General features: G+C 35.2%; 1 protein-coding gene across 1 annotated transcript in view; it reads left to right on the top strand.

The window, feature by feature from the left end:
* The window catches only part of UBR3 (ubiquitin protein ligase E3 component n-recognin 3), a 197628-nt gene that overhangs the window by 100517 nt on the left and 80630 nt on the right, over positions 1-16481 (top strand). Inside the window, exons 20-23 of the mRNA XM_055572294.1 lie at positions 3778-3919; positions 7205-7309; positions 8785-8958; positions 11005-11465. Of these exons, the coding sequence (XP_055428269.1) occupies positions 3778-3919; positions 7205-7309; positions 8785-8958; positions 11005-11465 (882 nt within the window). The remainder of the gene's footprint in view (positions 1-3777; positions 3920-7204; positions 7310-8784; positions 8959-11004; positions 11466-16481) is intronic.

Raw genomic sequence — 16481 nt, 5'->3', positions numbered from 1 at the left:
TCTGCCCCTGACCTCGGACGTGGGATAGCTCCTCTTGGCCACGCTTAGTGCGCCGGTCGCTTTCCTTACTCCCTTCCAAAATACCCTTTAATGGACAATTCAGCTTTTAAAGTGAAAAATAAAACAAAACCCAATAAGAACAAACCAACAGTTGGAAAACCATTTATTCAATTTAGTATTATATTTTATATACGAGGACATTGTGATCCAGAGAAGTTCAGTGAAATATGTTTGTTAATGGCAGTGTTGGAACTATTATCTAGGCCATTTCCAAAAGACAAATTTGGTTTTTATATAGTGGTTATTTTAAATTCAGCTGGAAAGCAAATTTTTTTGAACTCTAATTGCTGATACTTATGTTGCTTCCCATCTTGAAGGTTAATGGTTGTTGGCCTATGTTTTAAAGTACATTGTATGAGTTTATATGTGTCATTTTTGTCTCAAACTAGTCAGTAATTTGGAGAAGGAAATGGCGACCCACTCCAGTATTCTTGCTTGGAGAATCCCAGGAACGGGGGAGCCTGGTGGGCTGCCATCTGTGGGGTCGCACAGAGTCGGACACGACTGAAGCGACTTAGCAGCAGCAGCAGCAGTCAGTAATTAGGTGTTGGTTTGAGTCACTTAAAATTTTTTTTTTTGCCATGTAGCTTTTTGTTTACATTATTCCATTAATGATTTTGAAAAGAGCAGTCAAATGATGTTACCTGCTGCCTTAAACAAATATATAACCTTTATGTCAGAACACTTTATTAATCTAAGCATTGCATATTTAGGGGCCCAGTGCTTAAAGCAAACAAAAGCTAAAAATTGCTTTTCTATGCTAAATGAAATATAATAATTAAAACATTTGATTATATACTATTGGAATTATTTTAAAAATTATGCTTATATGTAGCCACTATAGTATTATATAGAAACCATTTTTTTTTTTTTTTTAAGCAATATAATGACACCCTCTTCTTGAATCATAGATGCAACTTATTTCTCTGGTATGTTAATGGTAATTTTTTTTTTTTTAAGCAGAGAAGGGTTTATTGCAGGACCAAGCAAAAAGAACAAGAGGCTTCTGCTCTAGAAAACCCTAAATCCCTGTATGGTTTTTAGGGAGAAGTTTTTATAGGCAAAATTTGGGGGGAGGGCTACAGGGTATGTGACTTTTTTCTGATTGGTTGGTGGTAAGGTAATAGGGTGGTGCCCCAGAAATCTTGAGCTCATCCCAACGTCACCATTCTCCGCTTGGGTAGTGGCCCCAGTTCCTGGATGTATGGCTGTTGTCTCCATTTCCTTCACGTCCCAGGGATCCTTCTTTTGCTCCATAAAGCAAAAGAACCATGTAACCATGTCTGGCTTACAGACAGGACCCAGGGAGACCAAGTATAGTTCCCGTTGAGTGATGTCCATAAATTCCCACTCATCCTGAGTAAATTCTATAGCTACATCCTGGAATTTCAGCAGTTTCCTGAGAAGCTGCCATTTCCTTTTCTTTCTCTTGTCTGTATTGTTTTTTCTAATCAATGTTATGTTGAAGAATCACATCAGCATCTTAAGAGTGTCCCTTTGCTCTCAGCATACCCATAGACAGAAAGATCTTGAAATGCCTAAAGTGCCAGCTTAGCCTATCCTTGTCTCAGAAGATATTCAGGAAAAATCAACTCCTGTATGGAGACCAGACTATGAATTAGTTCTTTGCTTTTTATAGTGTTCTTGTCTCATTCAGATGTCAGGAAATTCTGCTAATATGGGTATGTGGGCTGCACCAAATTTCCCCTTCCAAACCTACATTATATAGGTTTAACAGGAAACCATTTTGCCTTTTCTTGTAATTTTTTATTTTTATTTTTAAGATTTTCTTTCCCCTACTTACATAATATCCTTTTCCCTTTAGATGAGTCTTCTACTGTTAAGTCTCTAGCTTTCATGTTAGAGGCATTCTTAGGATATCTATAATTCTGGCTGCTTGTGATGAAGAGCTAGCTCTCAGTGCCTTGGTGGATGTTGTGGATCCTGAGCTTTACTCTGGGGTGATTTGAGCAAGCAGATTTGTTGCGAAGCCCCTATGTTAGTCTCTTTGAAACTATTTTGGTTTTGTAAGATTTCTCAAAGAAGTATTTTCAAATATTGCCCAGAATATAGTGGTCTGACTGCCGTTATTCTGTAAATGAAATGGAGTCAAAGCCTAAGTATTCTGAATCAAAATGCATTTGATGGCTTTAACCGCATGTCCTCCTACCCTAAACCGTGCTTGTGTTTTACCTTCTTCAGAGATGAATTCTCCAGCTAGAATTCTATTGGGATGGGGTGAAGCAGTTTCATCCAGTCCTCATTTTAGCCTCCTGTCTCCTCAACTCCAGCTTCCTAGGGGCTCAGTGGTAGAGAATCCACCTGCCAGAGCAGGAGACAGAGAGGCGGGTTTGATCCCTGTGTTGGGAAGATCCCCTGGAGGAGGAAACGGCAACCCCCTCCAGTATTCTTGCTGGGATAATCCCATGGACAGAGGAGTCTGTCGGACTACATACAATCCGTGGGGTCACAAAGAGTCAGACATGACTGAGCACGCAAGCACACGCTCACCCCCCAATTATTGAGGTACCAGGTGCTTCCAGTTTCTGAGCTTTTTAAGGATTCTGCAGAGTAATTGGGGTTGATTTTCAGCCTTCCCCCTTGCCTTCTTGTGATTTGGCTTTCTTAGGTTTACTAGAATCATCCACATAGCCATTTGCTTTCCGATTAACAAAATTTTCGTTCTCTTTGCCTTTTTGGATTTTCCTCATCCTGTGCTTTTCATTAAAAAAAAAAAATACTGTTACTATTATTGTCATTGGAGTTTTGAGTGAAAGTAAAATTAAATATTTATGTTCATTATGTCATTTTAACTTTGAATGCTGAATGTATGACTTACATTCTCTGGATTACTGGGTGAAATTGAACCTTTAAAAAAAAACTTAATTTCCCTTCATGATTCTTGCATTGAAAGTGGTGTATGGATTATCTTTGATGGCTTTTTGGTTAGATTGTCTAAATTTTATTAGTTCTCAAGTTTTATTTTTTTATATTTGGATCTCTAATCCACCTGGAGTTGATTTTTATGGAGTGAAGTAGTGATTTATTTTTTTTTTTCCCCTTCAGAAAACCAGCTCCAGGACTATTTACTGAAGAATCCATGCTTTTCTCACTGATTTGTAATGCTAATTCTGTCATATACAATTGATCCTCATTATTTTCAAATTCTATATTTTCTAATTTGACTACTTGGTAAATTTATTTGTAAACCTTGAATCAATACTCAGAGCACCTTACTGGTTATTTACGATTTGTGTGGATGTGCAGAGGGCACCTAGATTCAAGTGGGAAAAAGCAAAACTCTGCCCTCTTGTTTCAGCTCATACTATAGACAAGGGTCCTCTTCATGGTCAGTTCAGCGCTGTGTTTGTCCTTTGGTGATTTTGCTGTTTAGAATGTCTCCCACATGGAGTACCAGAGCACCATGTAGTGTTACTGAGGGCAAGAAGGCTTTGATGTGCCTTACAGAGAAGATTTGTTGTTAGATAAGCTTTGTTCAGGCTGTTACAGTGCTCTTGGCTGTGAATTCAATAGTAATGAATCAATAGTATGGTATATCCAGAAAAAGGTAGAGGAAATTCACTGGTCTGTACATAAAGTTACTACAAGTGCTAAAGTAGCATGTATCGTATGTGATTGAAGCTATAGAATCACCATTTAAATCACAGTTTAATCTTGTGTCTATCATCTAATTTTGGTTTTATTTTATTTTTATAGTTTAAAACAGAGTGGAAAATTCCCTGGAAATCCTTGGCCACCCTATAAGAAAAGGACACCACTCCACCCCAGCTATAAAGGTCTCATGAGACTTTTGCACTGTAAAACTTTACACATTGTGCTATTCACTCTGCTTTACAAGGTACAGTAGTAATTTGACTAAGAAGACTAGATTAGAGTTTATTACCATAATTCTTAAATAAAAATGCCAAAAGATAATATGAACATAAAAGTACCATTTATAAAGCAAAGTGTATTTATATATTTAAGATGTGTGAGGATATGTCATAATCACATGTATGTGAATTGTATTCTTGTAATTTCAAATCTAAGTTGGAAAATAACAGAGCTACACCATTTGTTATGGGAAACTATTCATCTTATCAGTTTCAGACAGGAATTATTATACAATTAGATATAAAGAAAAAAAAACTATTGTTTCTTCTAATTAGAATTTGAAAAATTAAAAATTAAAAGTAAAAAGTATGCCTATCTGTTAACAAATTTCCAATCACTACATTTGTATTATTTAAATTATTTAAGAAAATTAATATATTAAATTTAGCAGACATTTTTGTTTTTTTCTTAATGTTTGAGATACAAACAAGTACAGCTTTTAGATTTCTATACCTTCTATTCTTTTTAACTCTACCCCATGATCAGTTTTTCATTTTACTTGCAAAAATTACTCCTGTTAAAATTTTAGACATGGGCCTCAAAAAAAAACCAATTGAATGGTTTATTTTCATTCATTTCTAAGAAAATAATTCAGTAAAATAATTTAAAATGTTCTTTTTTTTAATTAAAATAGAATATTTTCTTTTTTTAATTTAATTTAATTTTATTTTTAAACTAAAATAGAATATTTTTCTTATTAAAAGGATATTTATAGTTTTGATCTTTTATAGACATTTTTCAGTGTTTACTTAGTGCCAGATTTTGTTTCAGATGCTTTGTGTACACATATATACATTATTTTAATTCTAGTAGAAATCCTTATGAGTGACAGTTCTATTTTTATTCTCATCTCTCAGATATGTTTTTTTAAACATTTTATTATGTAGTTTTGGTTGCATTGGGTCTTCATTGCTGCATGTGGGCTCTCTCTAGTTGGGGCAAGTGGGGACTGTTGGTTGTGGTGTGTGGGCTTCTCATTGTGGGGGCTTCTCTTGTTGCAGAGCACAGGCTCAGTAGTTGTGGCTCATGGGCCTCGCTGCTCCACAGCATGTGGAATCCTCCTGGACCAGGGATCGAACCTGTGCCCCCTGCATTGGCAGGCGGACTCCCATCCACTATACTACCAGGGAAGACCTCAGATATGTTTTTTGAGTTTTAGAGGTTAAATAACTGAATAAGGTTAAATAAGTGAAGAAGTCAGTAAATCTTAATTTAAAAATTAAAGAAGACTATTGCAAATGATTTGTGTCCTTTCAAGTTATATTTTTTCAACATTTTCATTTGCTTACTATAAGAATAATATTTCCTCAAAAATAGAAAGGCAGTATTTACTTGTTACAAGATTACTATGACCGAGTTTTTAAAAATCTCAATTTTGTAATATCATTCCTGACTTTATGATAATAGAAGAACCTTTATTGGCAGGTCAGCTTTCTAAAAATCAGTGTCAGTAAACCATTTCATCTCCTGCCATGTTTAATATTAAAAAACTTTAATATAGAACATGTTAATAAAACTCTTCTGAAACCATCCTCTCTTTTATTGTAGTACCTAAAAAAGTTTTTTTGCTTCCTTAACCTTAAAGTTACACATTTGAAGCTGTAAGATGTAATACCACAGGTTTTCAAGCTAGAATTTATTTGATTTTAGCTAATAATGCTCTATTTATTAAAAGGAGGCAGAGCAGTAATGGTATGCAGTCATTGGAAGTCTGAAATCTGTGTTCTAGTGTTGCTTATGCTAGCTGAGTGTGTAGCTGAACCTTGGTTTCCTCCCTGTAAAGTCTTGGGTTAGAAGGATTACCTCTATTGCCTGTCAACCTTCAGTCCCCCCTTACTGCTCTCCTGTTCTTCCCACCATCCGTCTACGCCACCTCCCTACTATTTGTTGAACACCAGTTACTAGATATTATTTGAAGCAAATTTAAGATGTTAATCGTATAATCCTCACAATAATTCTGGGCTATTATTCCAGTTTTAAAGATGAGGAAACTTAAGACCAGATGTTGTTCAAGATTAAATAAATTCAGTATATACAAAATTTGTATAAAAAATCAGGTTTTTAAAAGGTTTTGAAAGTCTCTTCTCCTCACCATTGTGCCACACAAAATATGAATGGAAAAGTCTTCTCAGTAGTCAGATTGAACATTAGAAAATCAGTGAACTGGAAGTCTTAATTTTTTAGTCATAGTAGATTAGCTCCTAAGTGACTAAGGCTTTTCCAAGCCCTCTCTGCTGTTTGGGCAGTTTCTAGGAGGCTCAGCCTAGACTGGCCTCTCTTTGTTCTCCCTAGTCTCCCCTGCAGCTGACAGTGCCACTCCCCACAGAATCTCTTGTTTGACTGGCTGGCTTTTTTTTTTTTTTTAATAATGAAGACAACAAGATGGCTACTAGGCTGTTTTTTCCTTACGGTATTTTATGTGTCTTCTGGTTAATAGTTTGTTGCATTATATGAATGAGTGATTGGTATAGGTTAGCCCACTGAGTCCTGCATAAAATGGTAAGGCTTGCATAATCCATTTATAAGGTCAGATTTGTCAGTATTTCCTCAGCGCAACCTGTCTCCTAACCACTTTATTCTTTTTTCCTTTCTTGTATAAACCACACAGTGCATACACATGTACACAGTGTATGCACAGAACTGAACACTGAACACTGAGTGCAGAGCACTCAAGCTCAGGACTATAATTTTAGAGACAGATTTTAATAATATTAATGTTCCATAAACAATTATTTTGCTCCCAATTATATACCAGGTGCTATGCTAAACACATTTGCATGAACTATCCTATTTAACAAACATTTATCTGATATCCTTGTAATCAGGAGAAAAATGTCAATAACTTAGGATGTAAAATATTCCTGTTAAATTACTTTATTAGATACTGGTATTTTTATAATAATTGTTTTAGTGGATTATTTAATGTGTTAAACTTTAGGTGATCAGTGAACTAATGATTCTGAATATTGCCTAAAATACTGTGTAATCCTGGGAGGGGAACCTGTTTTTTTGGTTTTAGTTTGTCTTTTCACCAAGGTGTATGTTTACTTACTTACATATCTGATTATGATATGTATAACACACATATGTATATATGATATGTATAACATGTATATTATAACATATATGTATAAATAACACATATATATTATGTTACATTGGTCTATAAGGTTAAAATACTTTTTGATATTTAAGTGAAATATGTTTTATGGAAAAAAGTAATATGGGGCATTTTTTTCCCTTTTTAAAGATTTTGATGGATCATCAAAATCTTTCAGAACATGTACTCTGTATGGTTTTATATCTGATTGAATTAGGACTTGAAAATTCAGCTGAAGAGGAATCAGATGAAGAGGTAAGTAGTTTATTATATTTTTAAATGTTAAAGTTGTGATATGCCTTTATAAAAGGTTGCATGTCATCTTGAAGGTATTTATTTTGTCTGAGTATCATACTTAGAAAAAAATCTTCTTAGGAACTTGGAAAGGCCCTTTTAAATCTTCAACTACATATGTTCTTTTAGAGATTTCACTAATATATAAAACTCCCATTTAGAGAATTATTGAATTTGAAATTTGTAATTCATAATATGTAGATCTAAGAAAAGTTGTTAGTGCATTTTTGTGCTGTGCTCAGATGCTCAATTATGTCCAACCCTTTGTGACCCTATGGGCTGTAGTGTGCCAGGCTCCTCTGTGCTTGGGATTCTCCCAGCAAGAATACTGGCACAGGGTGCCATTTCCTCCTCTAGGTGATCTTCCCAGCCCAGAGATCGAACCTGCATATCCTGTGTTGGCAGGCAGGTTCTTTACCACTAGTGCCATTTTTGTAGTTACTGGTCAGGAAGATCCCCTGAAGAAGGAAATGGAAACCCATTCCAGTATGCTTGCCTGGAAAATCACATGAACAGAGGAGTCTGGCGGACTACAGTCCATGAGGTCAGAAAGAGTGGGACATGACTGAGCAATTGAACTACACACACAGACACTGGTAAATAATTATGTTAGGACTTCAGTCTAGAAATTCTAATAATTCCATTAGGGATTTTATTTTTGAATAGCAAATTCTTTCTGTAAAGATTTTAAGTTAATGGAGTAAAATTTGTTGTAAAGAAGAATGTTTACTTGAGAATATAAGTTGTTAATGTGTTTCAGGACTGTATAAGTATCATTTCCTTGAAAGTAATTGTTAGTTACTACAAATTGATTTTATAGTTAATTGATATTTTTTCTCATTCCCTCCATACAAAAAGACAACAGCAATAGACAGACAAGTGAAAAGGCTAGGCAGTACTTGGTAGTCTTAAGCTGAGTCAACCTATATTCTTTCATAGATATTAAAAAGATCATTAATACTCCTCTAAGAATAAGTCAGACTTTTGATAGATTTTTCAGACTTCCTTCCACAGTTAGTCCAAATTAGTGTTATTTGACTGTATTATGAGTTATTTTTAATGGGTGATGAAAAGTATCCTGTACTGCGTATTTCCAAATTGAAAAATGTATTTTCTTCTGGAGAAGTTTAGCTGACTTCCATATTAGCATCGAGCAGTTTGTTTTTAAATTTTGTGTTTCACTGTATTAAATATGTAAGGTCTTATCTACATGGGTTTGATTACAGAAACTAATAAAGTATTCTCTAAATAAAAAAAAAATAATAAAATAAATTTTGTGTTTGCATTTGGTTTTATTTGAACTTCGTAGTTCGTAAATGTGACTTTAAGGGATTAAAGGATATAACAGGCAGTGAACTATTATTTGGGCTTGTTACATCTCCACTGTATCTTGGACCTCACTGACAAGATTTGTATTCATTATGTTTATGTTTCAGGCATCAGCATGTGGACCTGAACGTTGTCATGACAGTTGGTTTCCTGGTAGTAACTTAGTATCGAATATGCGACACTTTATAAATTATGTTAGAGTGAGAGTTCCAGAGACTGCTCCAGAAGTGAAGAGAGACTCACTTGCAAGTACCAGCTCTGATAGCTTGGGATCTTTACAAGTAAGTGTAAAAGTGAGAACAAAAAAGGGAAAGACTTCATTATATTAGGATGTGTCATTTAGATCATCTTATCATATCCTAGGACTTCCCTGGTGGCTCAGTGGTAAAGAATCATCTGCCTGCAATGCAGGAGACGTGGGTTTAACCCCTGGGTTGGGAAGATCCCCTGAAGAAGGAAATGGCAACCACTCCAGTATGCTTGCCTGGGAAATCCCACGGACAGAGGAGCCTGGCAGGCTGTGGTCTATTATAGGGTTGAAAAGAGTTGAACATGATTTAGCAACAAAACAACAACAAAAACAGTCATATCCAAAAGAAACATAAATGTGGTTATAGATAACTTTAAATTGTCCTTTATATCTAAGCAACTCTGATATATCTAAACAACTTCTGCCTCACCCATCTTTTTCCTTTAATCTGCCAGAGTTCACGTCGGCCTAAAGTTCTTCAAAGAGAGGTAGATGTATGTGATACTTGCATTAACTAGCAATGTGGCTTTAACTGGAAATGGAGACAAATGCTGAAGTATTGTGTGTATATGTGTGTGTTTAATTAATATGGTTACAATAAAAAAAATTTAATGTATGTGTGCATTCTTTTTAAAATGCAGTAATTTAGGCTTTATTTTTAAAGAAAATCCACATTATTGAACTTAAAAAATAATACTGCATATTTAATAGTGAGCTTTTCTTAGTAGTGTTGGTATTTTGGGCCAATTATAAGACACACATTTTGTTCTGTTTACATTTAGCATTGTTACTAACATCTTAAAAATGAATGTTTCTGAAATCAAAATAAATTTTATCTTTAGTTGCTGGTGGTATGCCATTCACAACCCCCCCCCCTTTTTTTTTGCTTATATGATAGTTAATTAACTGATAAAATAAGCCCACAAAAAGCTTAAACTTCTTATGTTGTGTATTTGGACTCATTTTAAAAATAAGCTCTCTTATTGCATGTAGCTTAATTAATTTATAAAAAGCAGAAATTAAAAATCTTGAAATGACATGGCAAATAACTAAACCTAAATACTTCTAATTCCTACAGTCTAGATTTTTGCAAGTAAAGAACATTGAATCGTACATTTCTTATTGAAACGAGTTCATTTGTAGAAACTTTATCTTTGACAGTATGCTTTTTCTGTGAACACCATAAAGAATTTTGAATAAAATATTGCAGTCTGTAAGAGGCAGCTTTTGCCTCTAATGCTGGTAGAGGGAACTTGACAAACAGCTTGGACGTTTAAAAAAAAATGTATATTAAGCTCATAAAATCTCAGCTGATTGAAACATTGTTTCTATGCTTGCTTTAAAAAATTTAGTGAAATCTATTAAACTGACTTGTATCTTTATTAAAAGATGATTTCTAAGAGCCCTAATGTAGTTTGACTGCTTTAGCAAAAAGGCTATTTTGAAGATAAATTATTGAGAAAAATAGTTTTAAAAAATCTGTTCAAATAAATATAGTTATATTAAATATGAAAGATTAATTTTTCATCTTTTTATTTCATTTTAGTAACTTAAAGCATTTATGTTAGAAGTAATTTTCAAACTTTTAAAGTTCTTTAAAAATGACATTAATTAGCAGTTGAGATTCACTAACTTGGAAAAAATTAATTTATAATTTTCTTAAGTGGACGATATCATGGTCTTCTAGAAGTTAGTCAGGAGTGTAGTATTCTTGATGAATGTCTGATAGCTTTGATTCCTTTAAACTGATGAAAGACTTAGTTTATGATTCCTTTTGAATATGGCTGTAGATACTACTGAAGCTTTGTCTGTTTTCCCTGATAGGCTTAGGGGGCTTGCAAAAGAAGTGTTACTGTGGATAATCTCCTTTTTCCTCATTGTTGTTTCCAGATTGAGTGGGACTAAGTATATTTGAGAGAAGTCAAGGGACAAATTTACTTAAAGAACAAATCTATTAAATAAATCTTTGGATGAAACTTTGAACATATCCTTTGGAAAATGTAATTAATGCTAATATATTTTAAAACTGACCCTGAATAACCTCTTGATTTTTCTTTCTTTCTCATTTGAATGGTAGAATTCTGGTACAGCTCAGGTTTTCAGCTTAGTAGCAGAGCGCAGAAAGAAGTTTCAAGAGATCATCAATCGCAGTAACAGTGAAGCAAATCAAGTGGTTCGTCCTAAAACTTCAAGTAAATGGTCTGCACCTGGTTCAGCTCCACAGTTAACTACAGCCATTTTGGAAATTAAAGAAAGTATATTGTCTTTGTTAATTAAACTTCACCACAAACTCTCAGGAAAACAAAATTCCTACTATCCTCCTTGGCTTGATGACATAGAAATTTTAATCCAGCCTGAAATTCCTAAATATAGTCATGGAGATGGTATAACTGCAGTAGAAAGAATTTTACTAAAAGCTGCATTGCAAAGCAGAATGAACAAACGCATCATTGAAGAGATATGTAGAAAAGTGACCCCTCCTGTACCACCCAAAAAGATTACTGCAGCAGAGAAGAAAACACTGGACAAAGAAGAAAGGTAATTTTTATTTTTAGTGCTTTAAACTAATGTATGATGCAGTTGATGATTTTATATTACCACCCCCACCCCCACTTTTGGTCATCTGAGGCTAGCTATAATCATAACTGAATAGTTTGTAAGAAGAGGGGAATCAAAGATAGTCAGTGCTCGTACGTTTAGCATGCTTGAATTGGTTGAGTTTCTGTTCAGTGGCTCAGTTGTGTCCGACTCTTTGCGACCCCATGGACTGCAGCAGCGCGCCAGGCTTCCCTATTCATTGCCAGCTCCCGGAGCTTGCTCAGACTCATGTCCGTTGAGTCGGTGATGCCATCCAACCATCTCATCCTCTCGTCCCCTTCTCCTCCTGCCCTCAATCTTTCCCAGCATCAGGGTCTTTTCCAATGAGTGAGTTCTTCACATCAGGTGGCCAAAGTATTGAAGTTTCAACTTCAGCATCAGCCCTTCCAATGAATATTTCCTTTAAAAAATATTTAGGAAATAAAAAAATTTAGAAGAGGACTGATTTCCTTTAGGATTGACTGGTTTGATCTCCTTGCAGTCCAAGGGAATCTCAGGAGTCTTCTCCAACTTCACAGTTCAAAAGCATCAATTCTTCGACTCTCAGCTTTCTTTATAATCCCATCTCTCACATCCATACATGACTACTGGAAAAACCATAGCTTTGACTAGATGGACCTTTGGCAGCAAAGTAACGTCTCTGCTTTTTAATATGCTGTCTAGGTTGGTCATAACTTTTCTTCCAAGGAGCAAGCGTCTTTGTATTTCATGGCTGCAGTCACCATCTGCAGTCATTTTGGAGCCCCCCCAAATAATCTCTCTCACTGTTTACATTATTTCCCCATCTATTTGCCATGAAGTGATGGGACCGGATGCCATGATCTTTGTTTTCTGAATGTTGAGTTTTAAACCAACTTTTTCACTCTCCTCTTTTACTTTCTTCAAGAGGCTCTTTAGTTCCTCTTCACTTTCTGCCATAAGGGTGGTGTCATCTGGGTATCTGAAGTTATTGATATTTCTCCTGACAATCTTGATTCCAGCTTGTGCTTCATCCAGCCTGGGACTGACCCTGACATTAAATTACTACTCTAAACCTGTAGACCCCTTTGGAAAAGTTGCTGTTATTTCTGTGGGAAACCTAATAATTCTCCTGCTGTTTTTTTTTTTAAGTATTAATTCAACTTTAAGATCTTCCCTGGTAGCTCAGACAGTAAAGTATCTGCCTGCAGTGCAGGAGACCCAGGTTCGATCTCTGGATTGGGAAGATCCCCTGGAGAAGGGAATAGCAACCCACTCCAGTATTCTTGCTTGGAGAATCCCATGGACAGAGGAGCCTAGCGGGCTGTAGTTCATGGGGTCACGAGAAGTCAGGTACAAGTGAGCAACTAAGCATGCATGCGCAAACCTGTAGACCCCTTTGTAAAAGTTGCTGTCTGTTACTACTGTGGGAAATCTAATAATTCTCTTGTTATTTTAAAAAAATATTAATTCAACTTTAAATGATAGTAGAAAATAAAAGAAAAATTTTAATAATCCTTAAAAATTTGTTTTAGTTTCTTCTAGTGCTTTCCAGTCTTTCCTATATATGATCACAAATTGTTAAACAAGCAGTGTTTTAAAACTTTGATGGTTTTAGCTTTTGAAGATTTAAGTTGCTTTTAATTTGTTGTTGAATCATATTTATAAAACCTCTCCATTTTTCTTTAGACAGTGTTCTGTTTACCAAGATAAAGGAGGATAGGTGGCTCAGGATTAGCGGTAAAATTGACTTGCTCAGTTTTGTATGTTACTGAGTTTAAGGAAGGCATCCAGGTGAAGATGTCCAGTTAGATACAGGGTTAGAGACTTAGGTGACAATTCTGAGTTAGAGCTACAGATTTAGGCATATAGGTAATAGAGCCTTGTGTATGGAAGAATATGGACAATAAAAAGATGAGAACACTTAGTATAAAACTCAAGGGAAAAACATAAAAGAGATTAACTGAGGAAGGAGCACCTATAAAGGTGACTCAAAATGGGATGGTTAGAGTGAAATAAGAGGAAAACTGCAGAGAATGGCATTAGAGAGGCATAAGAGGAGGAGGTTCAGAAAGGAAGAAAGATTGTTAAATGCTACAAAAGTTTAGTTAAGATTGGCAGTCCCATTTGATTAGTTAGGAGGTCATCCTTTGGTAACTGTAACAGAAGCAGATTTAATCATACATAGCTGTTCTTCATTTTTGCCGTAATTTTGTTACAGATAATTTATAATAAAAGTATACACAAAACTTTTAGTACATTAAAAATTTAGGAGAGTTCTTATTTCTCACAGTACTTTATAAAATAGAAGTTGTTATATAATAATATAATTTAGGTGAAAGTTCATTAACTTTGAATTGGTAGACACCTAGAATTTAATAGATAAAATTGGAAAGTTAAAAATGAGGTACATTTTTTTTGTTGTTAACTAAGATTAGTCCTCTTCTAAATTGGTCACCTTTTGTTTTGGTTATAGAATAATGTCTATTTATTTTTTAAGGAAGATAAAAACATTCAGTGAATCAAAACTTATTCTATTTGGTTAAAGGCATTTTGTAATTATTATTCATAACATATAGATACTAGAGGACATAGTTCAGATGCTGTTTTTTTTTTTTTTTTTTACAAAGGCTCTAATGCTTTTGTAATAGTGACCTAAAAATTTAAGGCTTTTTTTGTTATGGGCTTGTTTCCTTTGAGCGATGGTAGTATTGACAAGGACTTGAAACTAATTCTGTAGCAGACAGGTAACGATTAAAATGAATCAGTTTGAATCTCGCTATGCGGCTCACATTTTTTTCTCAATTTATTTTGGGTTTGGGATTAAATTTCACAATAAAGGCAGAATAGTTTATGTACACATAATGATCTATTCCCAGGTACCCCAGCTATAGACAAACTTGACATCACTTTCATAATAGATTGATGGTAGTTTAATCCCTAAGTCATGTCCCATGGACTATAGCCCACCAGGCTCCTCTGCCCATGGGATTTCCCAGGCAAGAATACTGGAATGGGTTGCCATTTCCTTCTCCAGGGAATCTTCCCAACCCAGGGATCAAACTCGAGCCTCTTTCATCTCTTGCACTGGCAAACGGATTCTTTACCACTGCACTGCCTGGGAAGCCCTCATAACCGATTAACTCCATAGAAAACTAGATACAAATAGAAAACTCTAGAAGGTTGTAACCATATGCAACCTTAGTATGTCCACTTCTTAGGTCATAATGGAAAATTGCTGAGTTGTATGAACGTGCTAGAACTTGTGTCTTTTGTTAATGGTCTTTATGCACATTTATGTCCAAGTTTAGAAAGGAATAACCTAAATTATGAAAAAATTCACAAGGGAAAAATAACAACACTCCTTTTCTAGAAATCATAGACAACTACTACAGAAATGCATTGTTAAGAACACAATTTAAAACGATACCCATTTAATTTTCTTATTTCTGTTGAAGTCACCTGGTGTGTCTGAGTCTCTGCTCAGAGTCTCACAAACTAAAGTAAAGTTGACAGACATAATTATCTATAATTTACAGTAATTCCAGAACAGAAATGAATTTTATTAAAAATTATTTATTTATTTATTTATTTATTTTTGGTTGTGCTGGGTCTTTCGTTGCTTTTCTAGTCCAGAGGGTAGGGGCTGCTCTCTAGTTGTGGGTCATGGACTTCACATTGTGGTGGCTCCTCTCGTTGTGGAGCACAGGCTCTGGTGCGTGGGCTTTAATAGCTGTGACTCGCAGGCCCTAGAGCGAGGGCTCGTTTTAAAGCACAGGGGCTTAGTTGCTCTGCGGCATGTGTAATCTTCCAGGACCAGGGATCAAACTCTTGTCACCTGCATTGGCAGGCAGAATCTTATCCACTGTGCCACCAAGGATATCCTCGAAATGAATTTTAATACCAGTGCCAATCAATTTTCTTAAGAAAACCTCAAATATAATTGATTGGCACCGGTATTAAAATTCATTTCTAGGACTTACATGGTGTCACAGTGGATAAGATTCTGCTTGCCAGTGCAGGTGAGATGAGTTTGGTATTCAGATTTGTTACTTGAAACAGTATTTTGTGAACTTGTATATTCTAAATGTAAATGTACATGTACATATTTAAAGGTCAACTGTAGAGTGCATAACTCATTGTTTTAATTAAAGAAACGGTGAAGCTTACTAGTTTATAAAGGAGTAGTATGAAGACCAAACACATATTCTATCACTGCTGCTGCTGCTGCTGCTAAGTCACTTCAGTCGTGTCCGACTATGTGCGACCCCATAGACAGCAGCCCACCAGGCCCCCCCGTCCCTGGGATTCTCCAGGCAAGAACACTGGAGTGGGTTACCATTTCCTTCTCCAATGCGTGAAAGTGAAAAGTGAAAGTGAAGTCACTCAGTAAGTGTCTGACTCCTAGCGACCCCATGGACTGCAGCCTACCAGGCTCCTCCATCCGTGGGATTTTCCAGGCAAAGAGTACTGGGGTGCCACTGCCTTCTATCACTGCTATTATTATTTAAATATTTTTGGAGGTCTCATAGGTCTTTGAGCATCTACAGTACATTTTTGTTTGTTTCTGTTTTTTCCTTAGTGACCAATTTTAGTCCTTTGATAATGGGTTTAATTTTTAAAACCTTTTTATTTTGAAGAAATCTTAAACTTACAGAAATGTTTTAAGGATAATACAAAGAACTTTCTGGATCATTTCAGAGTAAGTTGTTTTACAGTGGAATGTTTTAGTGTAATACTTTAGTGCATAGTTTTTAGAAATAAGGGCATTTTCTTATATAATCACAATATACCTTTCAAAATAAAGGAATTAGCATTTTACTTAGTATGATAAAATCCTTAGATCCCAAGTTTTGACAGTTGTTCCAGTAATGTTGGTTATAGCAGAAAGATTCTGTTCAGAATCACTCATCATATTTTGTTGTTGTATCTCTTTGATTTCCTTCAGTATGGAATAGTCTTCCCTTTTTCCTTTATTTTCTTGACCTTGGCACTTTT

The sequence above is a fragment of the Bubalus kerabau genome, chromosome 3 (genome assembly GCF_029407905.1).
Source record: "Bubalus kerabau isolate K-KA32 ecotype Philippines breed swamp buffalo chromosome 3, PCC_UOA_SB_1v2, whole genome shotgun sequence".
NCBI classification, from domain to species: Eukaryota; Metazoa; Chordata; class Mammalia; order Artiodactyla; family Bovidae; genus Bubalus; species Bubalus kerabau.
Note: the sequence above shows the minus strand (reverse complement) of the source record. Positions and strands in the feature narration are given on the sequence as shown.